The sequence below is a fragment of the Macaca thibetana genome, chromosome 8 (genome assembly GCF_024542745.1).
Source record: "Macaca thibetana thibetana isolate TM-01 chromosome 8, ASM2454274v1, whole genome shotgun sequence".
NCBI classification, from domain to species: domain Eukaryota; kingdom Metazoa; phylum Chordata; class Mammalia; order Primates; family Cercopithecidae; genus Macaca; species Macaca thibetana.
The window spans coordinates 19,929,861-19,944,506 of NC_065585.1; the positions used below are offsets into that span (position 1 = coordinate 19,929,861).

Below are 14,646 nucleotides of genomic sequence, written 5' to 3' on the forward strand. Positions count from 1 at the left end.
CAATATCTGGGACTACAGGCACATGACACCACACCCAGCTTTTTTTGTATTTTTAGAAGAGACGGGGTTTCACCATGTTGGCCAGGCTGGTCTCGAACTCCTGACCTCAAGTGATCCACCAACTGAACAGTTAGAGACTAATAAGCAACTCCGGTAGTCCACTCTAATCCACAGGAGATACATTCCAAAACCCCCAGTAGATGCCTAAAACCCCAGATAGTACCGAACCCTGTATAGTCATGCACTGCTTAACGATGGGGATACTTTCTAAGAAACGAGGCAGTGCTGTGGAACATCATGGAGTGTACTTATACAAACCTAGATGGAACAGCCTACTATACACCTGGGCTCTATAGTAAGCCTATTAATCCTAGGCTACAAACCTGTACAGCATGTTAGTATACTGAGTACTGTAGGCAACTGTAACATGACAACTATTTATGTATCTAAACATACATAAACACAGAAAAGGTACAGTAAAAATACTGTATAAGATATAATATTATGGCACCACCATCATATATGTATGGCCCCCTTGTTAACTGAAATATTGTTATGTGGTTCATTACTGTATGACTATGTTTTATCCTATACATACATATCTACAATAAAGTTTAATTTATAAATTACGCACAGCCAAGAGATTAACAATAATAGAAAAATAGAACAATTATAACAGTATCCTGTAATAAGTTATGTGAATATAATCTTTCTTGCTCTCAACATGTCTTATTATACTGTACTCATCCCTCCTCTTGTGATGAAGACAGGATAGAGCAGCAAGGCACAAGGTTTCATCACACTACTCAGAACAAGGTGCTATTTACTTATTTGAATTGTTTATTTTTGTAATTTTCCATTTAATATTTTTGGATCATAGGTGGCCACAGATAACTGAAACAGTGGAAAGTGAAACTGTAGACAACCAGTGACTACTGTGCTTTCAACTCTATGCTGAAAAATGCATTCATTTTACACTGAATTTTAACATTTACTGATCCATTCCCCAGTTCAGTCTATCTCCCCATCTCTCTTCTGCAGTTAGCCCATTCAGCACCACTGCCAATTAGTGGGGAAAGGCCTAAACCTCAAGCTTTTTAATACTTATTAATTACATGAAAAGTGTGATGTTAGAAGGAAGGTAAATTAACATCTAAAATAAGGGCTTAATACTGTATGTGGACTATGTACAATGTCAGAAATAATCAGGAGTTTGCTGTGTTAAGGAACATTCATCTCATTTGGGTAATTCAAAGAATTAGCTGCTAGAATGACCTGGTGCCACTGAGGCTAAGGTGTTTAATAATCACACTGGGCGCCTCAGTGCCTACCTGGAATGCTGTGGTGAGCCTGGCCCTTCAAAGATCCATATGTCTTCCCTGCCCATTCTGCTGCTCCTGTGTGTCTCCTGCCTCTTCTGTAAGCCCTTCTCTTCTTTTCCTCTCAAACATTTCCTTCTCTCCTCTCTCTTGTATCATCACTGCACAGAGGGGTCTTTGCTTCAAACACAGACTAAGCAATCACTGCATGTTTTTAAAAACTGTCCCTTCCTCACTGTTGGAGTAATGAAATGGTGAAAGGGCCTGGCCTTTTCCTGACCTTCAGCATGGAAACATCTTTAAGGCTCATTTCCAAAGGGAGTTTGACATACTTCCCAGTTTTCTGGATGCCACAAAAACTCTGCCACGGAGTGCTGGACCTATCTCATGGCCTCCTTTGTAAAATTAGGGGGTTGAAACTACAACAGCACTTCCCAAAGTGGATTCTGAAGAGTATCAGTCCCTCCTCCAGAAAGATTTTCTAGTTAACTAAGTTTACAAAATTTCTGAATATCCTCTTCCTTTGGAGAATCACGTTGCATAAAAGCACATTAAAGGCTTTGGAGTCTTTAAGGAAATTCTTTTAATCAAGCATTCCCCAAACTTATTTGACCACAAAATCCTATTCTCCTATTATACTTATTCACATCCTGATTAATTAGTATTATGGAGCAAACTCTTGAAAATGCTGCACTAGAGGCACATTAAGGCCCAGTAAAGTGTAATTGCTTTATAATTCTGATTAAAACCCAACATTTAATAACTCCAAAACACTACCATGGATTTCTATAAAGTAACCGTGAAAATCAGTCTCAATATAACACATTTTCACCTGTTAGCAGTTATGTTACTTTGAAACCTAAGAAATTTTATATCTAGATTATTTCTTAGAGGTAATTCAATTAGTGGAATACTACATTCGGAAGTAATTGTCTCTATCTCTGTTTATTAGGCAAAATGTTACCGAACACAACCTTAATTTGAGAATAACTGTACAGGGAGTTCTAAACCACTGAAACAGAAGTTAATTACCAGTAATCACAGAAATAGACACATTCCAAGTGTCTGAAGAGCGAACACCTAAAGTCACCTTTCTTTCTCTGGTTAATTTCCACACCTGAGCAATGTTCCTATAGATGAAAAGGCTCATATATAACTCACTTGAAAACTTTTGATAAGAAACATGTTAAGAGTTGTCTATCACTGTAGAATGCCAGATGCAGGGAGTAGAGAAGAGGTGAGTTTCCCAGTACTTTCCCCTCTGGCTCGAAGAGCTTTTCACTAATTTCACTCCCCTGTCACCTCCTACCTTCTTGCTACTCTGCTGACAACAGTAATTTATCTCATGCTCAGGAATCTTCTGTCCTCAAATTTTATAGCCACCGAACAAATTCCCCCTCCCTCTTCTTTTGTAAATGATTCACAATGCTTAATAGAGTGGGGTGTATTCTTATATTCAGTCAGTAAGTGGTCATATATAATAGGTGACATCCTGTGGCCTAGAACTGCTTTCAGGTACTAGAAAATAAATTATTAGCTTTCTAAGGGAGAAATTCTTCCCAAATTTGGTTTAACTAAAATGGTAACTTCCAACTTGCAAGATACTCTATAGGATTTCATGTTAAAGTAGTGGATACTAAGGTAACTGCACAGTGAGAAAAAGGTAAAACTTATCAGGTGATGAAGGGTGAACAGCAAGGAGGCACAGGGAAGTACTATGTCAAAAATAGTCAAAACTGTTGCATAATGACAGAGCTGAGATAAACTATACCTTTGACCCACCTTGTTCCTTTATTGTATCTAAGATTGCTTTGGTTTCAACAGCATACATCAAGTACATTTCTTCTCTTCTAATTCTCAACACATTAGTTTTAAAAGGCATATAAAATGTTCAGGTTAGCATATCAAGTGAAAAACCACACTACATAGGGCATATCCATGAACCGATTTATAAAAAACCATACAAATGGACCAACCTAGCACCTACTTGCTCCAGTTAAAAAGAAAAATATTCTCCCTCACCAGGCTTCTAGTAGGAATTGTTATAAAATACCGACTTAAAAAATAAAAAAAAAAAATACGTGGCTGTAATCCAATATAAATGCTTTAAAATCTTATACAATTGATAAGACGCAAGTAGCATAAAAGAGGGTATTAGAGGAAAGTGAAGACATACTTGGATTTTTCAATAAATTAACATCCAGAAGCAGCACATACCAAAAGAACAATAACCAGGTAAAATCTGAAATTCTTTTTTTTATCTTTTTGAAAATTATTTTAAGAGATAAAATGTCTTAAAGTAAACCTATACAACTAAGGATCATAATAAAAATAATAAATGCTGAAGTATAATGTGACTCTCAAGCTTTAGTTACTTTTGCTAAACTCTGAGACTATATTGATCACCAAAAACTTTTTTTTTTTTTTTTTTAAAGAGATGGAGTCTTACTATGTTGTCCAGGCTGATCTTGAACTCCTGGGCTCAAGCGATCCTCTCACTTCAGCCTCCCACTTCAGTTCCCTTCAGTAGCTGGAACTACAGGCATGCACCACCACACCTAGCTGAGAGGATGTATATTTTATCATCAATTGCTAAATATATATGACACTAATCTCTGAACTTGTTGGGCCATTCTCATTTAGCTACATTCCCATCATTTTCCCTGTGAGAATTAAGGTTAGAAAAACATTGCAAGGACTACCCGCATGATAGTGGTTGGATTTGTCACCTCTTATTTGAAAAAGCACATACCTAAAAATGGATGTGAAGATTCCCTGAAATAAACTGGTGTTCACTGTCCAAACCTACCCTGAGCAATTTGAAGCCCACAGTTTGGGACTATAGGTTTAGTTTAAAACAATCATAAACATATAATCAGAAACACACAGTACTATCACTGGGTTTATTCAATACTCAATACAAAGTCTCATTTCAAGAGAGATAACCCCTGTTTAAGAAGTAGGATACTGATAATAAAATAATTCTTAAATCAACTACTGCCATGACTTGCATTACTAAGCATAGCTCCTGGCACATAGTAGGCACTCAAAAATCTATTAATAAATGAATCACTGACCAACCTTAGATAGGTTACTCAACTATTCTATTAACATTAACTTTCTATATATAAAGGTAGGCCTTCTCTGGTCTCATTTTCACAATAAGTCTTTGGATTGATTAAGGCACTCTGAAGCTGACATCAAGACAATCAGAAATAAGATCCTTCCATTTCATGCAAAAGTCACATAGAATATATCATATTTCTCATGTTGAGACTCACTTGCCTTGAATCTTAAATATCATTTCCTCCAGAAGGAGTCTCCCAATTTTTCCCTGCCTTGAAGACATCATTGCCCTTGGGTTATTAACTCTCCCTGAATGCTTTATTTTTAATTTGTAGCACACACCACAACAGTCATTAAATAACATTTGTAAAATATTTGTCTTCTGTTCTGGACTTCGCGTATCCTGAGGTGAAGGTCATCTGGACTTTGTTGATTGACTTCCTATTTCTTGCAACTAGAAGTGCCTGCACATGGCTGTTCAGTAAATATTTATTCAAGCATTTATTTGAATATTTATTCAAATGTTCATAAATTTATTCATTTATTTATGAAAACTGAAAAACAAAAAGTCAGCCAATAGTGTCTCTTCAATGTACTCAATAAAAGCGTAGAAAACAAGGGAGGAAACATTAGGTCAACAGAAGTCTAGTGTTCAGAACATCATTCTGTTCTCAATATGAAACTGAGAAAACAGTTTTTTCCGTGGCAGTAATAGTGATTAAAAAAAAGTATGTATCTGTGTACTGTCTTATAACTCTAAAAACACTGATATGACATGTTGGTCTTATGACTGAAAATATCAAAAAAGTTCATATAGAACTCTCCGAGGATCTAAACGAAGTTTTTAAAGAGTTGTGACAGGTATAAAACCCATTTAACCTGAAAGTCTTTATAAATGACTTAGAGACTATTTGAGAATTTTTTTAGTGTTCACCGCATAATATTCTGTCAACAAACTAGCTGGAATGAAGTCCTTGTTTTTTTTTAAAGTTTCAGAGCACTAAAATAGATGCCAATTCCAAACAAAATCTTTGGGCACTGTGGACTATAGTAGCCCTATTTTCTTGAGAGACAATGGAAGGCAACATGAGAACTTCTGCTAATTGCCAAAGGGACTTCCCAGGGATTGTTGGTAAGTTGACCCATACCTCTGAGGTTCCAAAGTAAACTTCCACAACTTTTCAAAAGGAGCATAATCTTTAGAATTCTAAGAAGATGAGAGTGGAAGAGAGATGTCTATTTAAATAATAAACTCAAATGCTCTTTAATGATTAAAAAAGTTTTTATATCAACTTTCTATGACTATATAAAAATTCATAAACAGAAAGACCACAGGGTAGATCCAAATCTAGGCAAATATTATAGTAATGGAAGTATCACAGTTTGCAAAAGTCTATGACAGAGCAGTGGGTTAACTGGGACTTGTATGGGTTCCCATTATTTGCCTTGTAAAAAAATAATCTTACTTAAAACAACTCATTCATTTTAGAGGCCATGACTACCTTGTGCAATAAGTTAAGTAGCTTATACTTAATCCTATATGACTCTTGAATTCCAGAATAGGACAGGTCAAAGCCAAAAAAATACCCTGAAATAAAGTGAGCAAAACAAAATACTAGATTTTTAGAAGATTTTGTTCCATCTCTCTAATGAGTTCTGTTTGGAAATTTGAGTTTGCAATAATATATTATCTTACAGCCCCATCAAATTTGATGAATGCCAAAGCATTTTGATATACATTATCTAATCTGATTCACATAATTGTTCTGTGAAATACACAGGCCAGGAATTTTACAAAGAACATGAGGTTTCAAGAGGTTAGGTTTCTTGACCAGGGATCGTAACTCAGAAAGTAGAAGAACCAGGACTGGAAAAGCTTCAGATCCCTAGACCACTGCTGTTTCTAAACAAGTATATTATCCTGGCCCCTCCCAAGCTGCTGCTCATTCTTATCCCTCACCAAAACAAGCAATAAGATAGCAGTACCCTTAGCTTCAAGTACATCAAGTGATGTAAAACATTTCCCTAAAAATGATCATATCCCCATTATATCCCCATATAATGTCAAGTCTTAGAAACCTTATGAAATTATATTTATTATTCTTGGTCTGGTATCCAGCTTGCATAGAGAGCATACCTTTCTTTGTATCATAAAAGAAAAATAAATGTGTTTTTTCCTCCTATAAAAGAACAGGGACCTTCCTGATAAGCATCGGAATCACTAAATCCAAGTTGTTCCAGTCTATTCTAGTGTGAGGTTAGGGCTGAAAAGTGAGATAAAATCTATCTTCCCTATTTGAGGATAATGAGATGAAACCTCAAGATGAAAGAAATGTCGTTAACTACTGAATGGGAGAAAGAGTGAGAAGTTTTAAACTTTTTTTTTTAAATGAGTGACTTGATGTTCTGAAGGAGGAAAAGTTCTTTTTTTTCTTTTTTTTTTTTTTTTAATAGAGTCTCGCTCTGTTGCCCAGGCTGGAATGCACTGGCGTGATCTCGGCTCACTGCAACCTCCACCTCTCGGGTCCAAGTGGTTCTCCTGCTTCAGCCTCCTGAGTAGCTTGGATTACAGATGCATGCCACTACACCTGGCTTATTTTTGTATTTTAGTAGAGATGGGGTTTCACTATGTTGGCCAGACTGGTCTCAAACTCCTGACCTCAGTTGATCCGCCAGCCTTGGCCTCCCCAAGTGCTGAGATTATAGGTGTGAGCTACCAGGCCCAACCAAGAGTTCAATTCTTGATGTAAAAATACTGTAAGTATCTGCAAATCCTAGAGTTTAATAGGGAAAAAAAATCAACATAAAGTTCTTTGACTCCAAAAATCTTGTTTTCTTATCTGTAATATACACTGTGCTATTGCATTTGCACAGTATGAAAGTTAAAGATAGAAAGCCTTATCAAGTAAGTGCCACAGAACGTAAGGGTCAAAGCAAGATTGACCCATACAACAAGCCTAACTCTAATCTTTGGGAGTAAACACTTGACTTTCTTCTATAAAGTCAGCCTTGTTCTTTTAAGTCAGTGGTTTTCACCCTTGGATGCACATTAGAATGAGTTTCTAAAAAATACTGGTGTCCCAGTCCTGCTCCAGACTAATGAAATCAGAATCTCTGAGAGTTCAGAAACTGGCTGGTTCTAGGGTTCAGCTGAAATTGAAAGCCTCTAGTCTAAGTGCTGTCCAGTTTCAAATATGATGTCAACATGACGGCATTGTCATATTTTCCTATGGAAGAAATATTCATAAGACCAGGATTAACAGTCACAATAGCCAGAAACATCAAAATTTTACAAGCTGAATGAGTTTATTATTTGGATATAGGTGATATTCTTAAAGTTAGTCAAATACTATAGTTAAATACTAACCATTAAAAAAAGCTTACTATAACTATATAATGCTCATTTCATTGGCTTAGGTATTAAACATTATTTAAAAATATATCTTCTACTGAGTAGTCACCCATTTTGTAAAATAATTGATTTTTGGAATTTTCCCACAGCTGTAAGTAAGAAAAGGCAAATAATGAAACCAGAAATACAAGACACCCTATTACACAGGTATACACAATCAGTTCAACAGGGAGTTTCCACTGCTCAGAGGACAAAGGACTTCTCAGAAACATTACTGCAATCGTATTGCTCATTTCTTACTCAACACAGTACTACTGAAAAGGATGTTGCTATGTTCCCACCTTAACTGCCTTATGTGTTGTTCCTGTGACAGCTGGAGTCAACAAAGATAAGTTTGGCTTCTGGAAAAACCAAAATACCGATCTTCTTTATTTTTAAACTTGCTCTAAAATTCTTCCATATTATCTGATTCTAAGAATTTGGCAACAGATGCATATTAAAGTTAGAGAATGAGTAACTAAACCTGGTCTCAATTGTATGTTTAAGCAAATAGAACAATAAAAACAAGTTGCATCACATTCAAAGGAGGCTTACACTAAAATTTTGAGACAAAAAATCGCAAGCAATCTAAAATAGATTTAATATGCTAATCAACCTAAGTGGCCTAGCCAGGAAAATACTTAGGATTCCAATTTTATGAGACGTCCAAATTTAGAGGAATTTAATAGCTGCTACACTAAGGATAAGGAAACATTAAAGGTTAGAGAAAAATTTTGATTTTGTGTTTCTACCTCTTGGTCAGTGAGTTGTAACCAAATATATAACCAGGGAGTAGCATAAACTTACATGATTTATTGTAGATTGAACAGCCTTTACATAATGGTTTAGTTGCCGATCCATTGTAGCAAATTCAACCATTGCCTTGTCCATACTATATTCACTACTCACTTCAGCTGAAAGAAAAAAAAATTGCAATTATTATTTTCCACTTCAAATGCCATATCTGGAAAATGTTGCATCAATATAATCTACATCAGTCAATGGTCTAAATAATTTTGTGCAGTTATTACATCTTTTAAAAAACCTCCTCACCATACGGTGCTTCATTCAAAATTCTAAGAATACACTCAGTAGAAGACAGCTCAAAGGCAGTGGTAGGCTGGAAAGAAGAAAAGACTTGTATTCAGGAGTTCCAGGCTGTGCCCTTACTTATATGATCTTAAATCAACCAACCAACTATACCTCTCGCAGCCTCAGTTCCCTCATCCATTAAGCAGCTCAGTCTTATATCTGCTGCATAAACTGTGAAGGATTGTTAAAGGTCAAATAGGGAAGATTCTCACTTTTAATAACACTGAGCTAGATTACTTGGACCAATCTTCCTAATGAAAACAACCAAAGACAGCAGCCGGGCACAGTGGCTCACGCTTGTAATCCTAGTACTTTGGGAGACCGAGGCAGGCAGATCACTTGAGGTCAGGAGTTCAAGACCAGCCTGGCCAACATGGTGAAACCTCACCTCTATTAAAATACAGAAATTAGCTGGAAATTGCTTGAACCCAGGAGATGGAAGTTGCAGTGAGCTGAGATCATGCCACTGCACTCCAGCCTGGGCAACAGAGTGAGACTCTGTCTCAAAAAGAAAAAAAAGAAAAGAAAGAAAGAAAGAAAAAAGAAAACAACCAAAGATATCAGATACAGCAGGAAAAAAAAAATCTTAAAAAAAAGAGTCACAAGGTAGTAAGAAATAACCAGGGCAAAATCTAGAATAAAACAAAAATGAGAAGTGGGGCAACAGAATGCCAAAGTCACATACTATCCCACAGTAAGCTGAGATCTCAACTCTTTGTATAAAGATGAACCAAAAGTAATCTCTCACTGCTCCCTGGGACCAAAGGGAGGTTAGCCTTGGCCATGAAGCAGAACAGGGAAAAGGGAAGAGAAAACAAACTTGTTTCAGAAAAACTGGCCATAAGGCAGTCCTCCTGGATTTGCAGCAGGCTGGGTTCCCCTAACCAGAGTGATCCAGAGACCCCAGTCTCTGACGTTGGTGGGAGGTGGTCTCTGGCAGATAGTACTCACAGGTGTCTGGCAGAAGCAAATATAACTATCATCTGGAGAAGACACTCTTAATCTAGGTGTCAAATAATCCCTACATATAATTTTTAAGAATGAGCAGATCACAGGAGAAAAGGCTGAAACAAAAATAAATATAAAAACAAACAGAAAAACCTTACATACCTATAATACACAAGAAAACAAGCCACTAAGAATAACAGTCAGCAGAAACAGATCCACAAATATTTCAGTTATTGTAACTATTTATATTAGTCAGAATAAGAAACAACTATGTTTACTATGTTTAAAAAATTATAATATCCTCAGGGAACAGGAGTCTATAAAAAGGGACTAGCAAATTAGAAAAGCAAGGTAATGTTATTAAAAGTGCTTTTAAATTGTTTCTTCAAGCTCTAAACATAATTTAATAGATTAGGAAAAGATAGTTAACAAAGGATCCTAAAAATTTCAACTAAAAACTTTGAATTTAAGATAACTAAATGAAAAGAAAATAAAGCTTTCTTTAATCACATTTGGGAATGAACCTACTCAAAGACTCTCCATTCAAAGACTCTCCATTCAAATACCTTAGTGCAGACAAATGTCGTTTTTCTTTTCTACTCTGAAGAATAATACCACAGATCATTCCAAAGTCATGAAATAATGTAAAGTCCATCCACATTTGGCTTTTAAAACATATGCTTTAATTTTACAATAGTTACTTATAAGCATATTTCATAGACTGTCTCCTGGGTTAACATGCTTCTGGTAGAAGACCCTTCAGCTTTTACTATCCAGGCAGCACAGAATATACATATATCTCAATGTAAGTTTGGGGGTGGGGGAGGGTGTAATGTTTACATAAAGAAAAATTTGTATTTACATTTCCCAAATTAAATATATGTTTAACAAAATGGTGCATGAGAAAAGGCTCAGGTCATACTCCAAATAAAACTGTTAGACTATTAGAGTCACAGTTTGTTGTTCTGAAAATTTCTGAATGTCAACAAAATGGACATACTGCTTGGTAGCAACATATATATGTTGCCATATATACAGCAACTGTTTGTTAAAAGTCATATTGTTTCATGATAAAGAAGTGAATTTTAAACAATTTACAACTTAATGTAATGGATGTTTTGTAATTTATTTAGGCATTTTACTGTACTTAGTTACATTTCAGTACATTGATTAGGGGTTTTAGTTAACCTATATTTTTTCCATTTAAAATAATGAAAAATAGACTACTGGTTTCACACCAGCCTTATCTAGTTAAAAGAAAGTATTGTTTCATTTTGTTTTCCTTAATGGATCAGTATATTTTATGAGTATTAGATTCGGATACTGAACTGGTCAAAAAAGTGGGTAAAGCTGGTAACCTGAACAAAGACTAACAGGATAAACTGCTTTTCCAAAATTCTGATTATTAGAGGCACCCCAGACAAAACAGACACTCACTAAAGTATCTGTTGGGAGCAAAAGTCTGAAGCATAAGAAATGAAAGTCTGTAAGGGGCTTAAATCAGTGGAAATAGATATAATGTTAGCAATCTCCCTCTGGGATTAAACAAGTTAATTTTCAAAAGCATTCAGAATATACCTAAGATATTCAAAATGCTATAGAAAAGCTGCAAAATGAAATAAATGAGGTGATAGTTCTCATTAACAGGGTCCCATATATGCTAGTAAGACCTGAGACAGATAGTAACCTGGTTCAAAGCCAAAGAGACCTTCCTGCAAAGGAGGAAATGGGCAAGGCTTGGGTCAGTTTTGATGGCATGAAGCTTAAGGAAAGAATCTTAGGAGTCTAACTGGCTTACAGGCAGCCTCAGCTCAGGCTCCAGGGCCCAAGAATGTTGGGACAAGCTGCTAAAGAACACTAGTAAAGACTGGTGCAGCCCAAGCAACAAAGGGAACGGGGAACACCAGAAGAGATCAGGAAGGTAACTCTAAAAAGAACTGAGGATCACAGCACACCTGGAAGCAGTGCCCAGTCAGATAACTGTAGTCAGAGGGTCTTGGTCAGCTGTAGCAGGAGGCTGAGAGACCAGAGTCCTACGAGGAGAACTAGAAGAGGCTCCCACAAGAGCATCCTGAAGACAGGTCATGAGAACGTCCATGTCAAGTAGCAACCTGCCACAGCAATTTTAAGATGATTTTTGTAATTCTTTTTTGTTCTTCTTGTTAACCTTTATTTCCCGACTGCAGTAATAACCTCTTGACTTTTGGAGGAGGAAACAAGGGATAAATGCAGAAACACAGAGTTAGTTACTAACTAAAAAGTTGCTGAGGGTTGGGGTGGTTGTGGAGGCACTGATCAGGCAGAGGCTCCCTGCTACTTGATTCCACAGTATATCTTCCCACCATCAAAATTCTCCCACTCTTTCACTGAAAGCCCTTTTTGAGAATATATATCAAATTAAATCCTACACATCCATCAAGGGCTGAGCTCAGGCCCCACCTAGAAGGATTTCCTCCTTCACCTAATTTGCCTTAACACCTATACTCTTGGTATCTTGGGACCATGATCAATCTTGCCTTTCTTATCTGCATTTGTTTCCTTTCACCAGAGATTTTAATCCATTTGAGGACAAGAAAGATGCCTTAGTGTTCTTAGAATCCATCAAAGAATTATAGCAACTCTTCAATATTCTTCTAAGGCCACTATATTTCATAAATCTGAAAATTAAACTTTCACCAAAATATAAATTGTCCTATCAAAGAGATTCAACTGAATTAAAAAGTAAAAGATGACATGTGATACAACTTCACTTGCCTATTTTATATTTTCATTGTGACTTTTCCATAGGAAAAGAGATGACACCAGCACTGGGGTGGTGGGTAGAAATCACACAACGATGTTCAAATTCACAGAATGATGACTCCAGAGAGAAAAGCATTGCTGTACAACACTTCTGCAAGTCTGGCATTAGGGAAGTTTAGTGCAGATGATAAAACACGGAAAGTAATGACAATGATTACATATGTATATATAACAGCTGTAACTAACAATTAGGGAACACTATTATGTGCCAGCACTTCATACTTACATCAAATCTCAGGGCAACATAAGAGTTAGGTAGTTCTATTTCCACTTTACAAATGAGAAAACTGAAGCAACTTGCTCAAGGCCACAGAGATAGTTAGCAGCAGCGCCAGGCCTCCCACTCTGGCTTTCTAACTGCCAAGTCTGTACACTTGCCCACCTGTACAAAAAGGTATTTAAACACAAGGAGAAGGACAAGCACCTCCAACTCTTCCATGAATATCCAGGGAACAAACCTTCAAGTAGGAGAAAGCCAAAGACCCAGAGCCTCAGCTCAGCTCCCTTGGCGATCTGTTAGCATAAAACTACACTTCCAAGGAAGCCACTAGGCAATGCCACTCAGAGGCTATCAGACATGGTTCTGGAAAGCTCTTTCCAAATTCCTTAAGGAATCTGATAACAAAAAGAAAATGATTTTTCCCCTTTTTGAAGATTAATAAGCTTTAACATTGGTGAAAAGTGACCTTTCACATCAGCAAAGCTAATCTGAAGTGCTGTAAGAGCAACCAAGTCACTCAGAGAATGTTAGGAGAATAACTAAGTCAACTCCAGCTGCTAAGAGGTCAAGCTTGTACTAGGCCAAGAGCACTGGCAGCAAGAGAGATGAAAGCAGCTCCAGACTGACTACCAGGCAGCAAATGAAGAGCAGCAGGAGAGAAATGTTCAAGGGGAAGGGAGAGTACTGGAAGGTTTCACGTTGCAGAGTTACTTCTGAATAGAGCTCAAAGTTAAAAATCACTTTTATTAGCCACATATTTGACTCCCCCCACTCCCAGCCCTGCCAAGCGGAGTCTAGGAGGCTAGGAATATTCAAATTTCTTCACTGAGCCATTCTGTGAGCATTTATTAATTACAGCCAGCCCTTGCTTTCGTTAATCAAATGAACCTAAGTGATATATTTGAACATTCATTTACTAGCCAGTAAATACATGGAGAAGTATCACAGTGGGGCCTTGGTGACTCTGTGAGACCTGTCACCTGATACGCCAATTAAGAAACTGTTGCAAGAAGTTAGTACAATAACTAGTTATCCCCCTCCACTGCCACCCCACAAAATCAAGTCCAAAGGGCACAGATAATTCCTGGTTTACATAATAAAATTCTAGCTGTTTCTATAAGTATGCCAGTGCCAGGGTTGTCGTCCTATAAACTTGCATGCCTTTACCCAATGACTCCAGTCACAAGCACAATGCCAAATCACTGTGGACTGAAGTGTTATTCCAACCAAGAAGGGCTACTGAATTAAACCCATCCTGTAAAGATGGTTTCTATTTCATTTTGCTTTTTCCTATAGAGTGGCAAACCCTGGAAAAACAAAGAATGATTATCACTGAAGAAGGGCTTTTTTTTTTTTTTTTTTTTTTTTTTAGAGTGAAATGCTCTAATACTTATATAATACAAAAGGTCTCTAAATGGGTGAAGTTGGCCTGCATATGATTGTCCTAAAGTCAAACAAACCTATAATTATGCAATCTAAGCAGCCACACTATTCATTAGACACGTCATCTGTTACTCAATGTCAAAACCCACTAACAGCAATATCATAACTACATTACTATTCTCTCTTTCTGAAGTGTTGAATAGGCATTAAAGTTATATGATCAACAAACATAAAGCAGAAATGGGTGATTTTGTGTTATAATCAAATTCAACTTAAAATTCATAAGACTTCAATGAGAAGATGATGATGAATGAGGAACAAATAAGTATGAAAAAATAAAAGCAATACTGGTTGTCTCAAATGTGAAAGGCTAGGGGCAAAATGAAGGAGAAAGGATCATCTAAGAAAGGAAAAGAAGGGAGGGA

The 14,646-nt window shown here is 36.7% G+C and overlaps 1 protein-coding gene across 7 annotated transcripts in view; it reads right to left on the bottom strand.

The window, feature by feature from the left end:
* NSMCE2 (NSE2 (MMS21) homolog, SMC5-SMC6 complex SUMO ligase) overlaps nucleotides 1–14,646 on the bottom strand; it is a 270,420-nt gene that overhangs the window by 205,208 nt on the left and 50,566 nt on the right. For all 7 annotated transcript variants that reach the window (XM_050801718.1, XM_050801720.1, XM_050801716.1 and 4 more), the window contains one exon: nucleotides 8,584–8,690. In XM_050801718.1, the coding sequence (XP_050657675.1) occupies nucleotides 8,584–8,690 (107 nt within the window). The remainder of the gene's footprint in view (nucleotides 1–8,583; nucleotides 8,691–14,646) is intronic.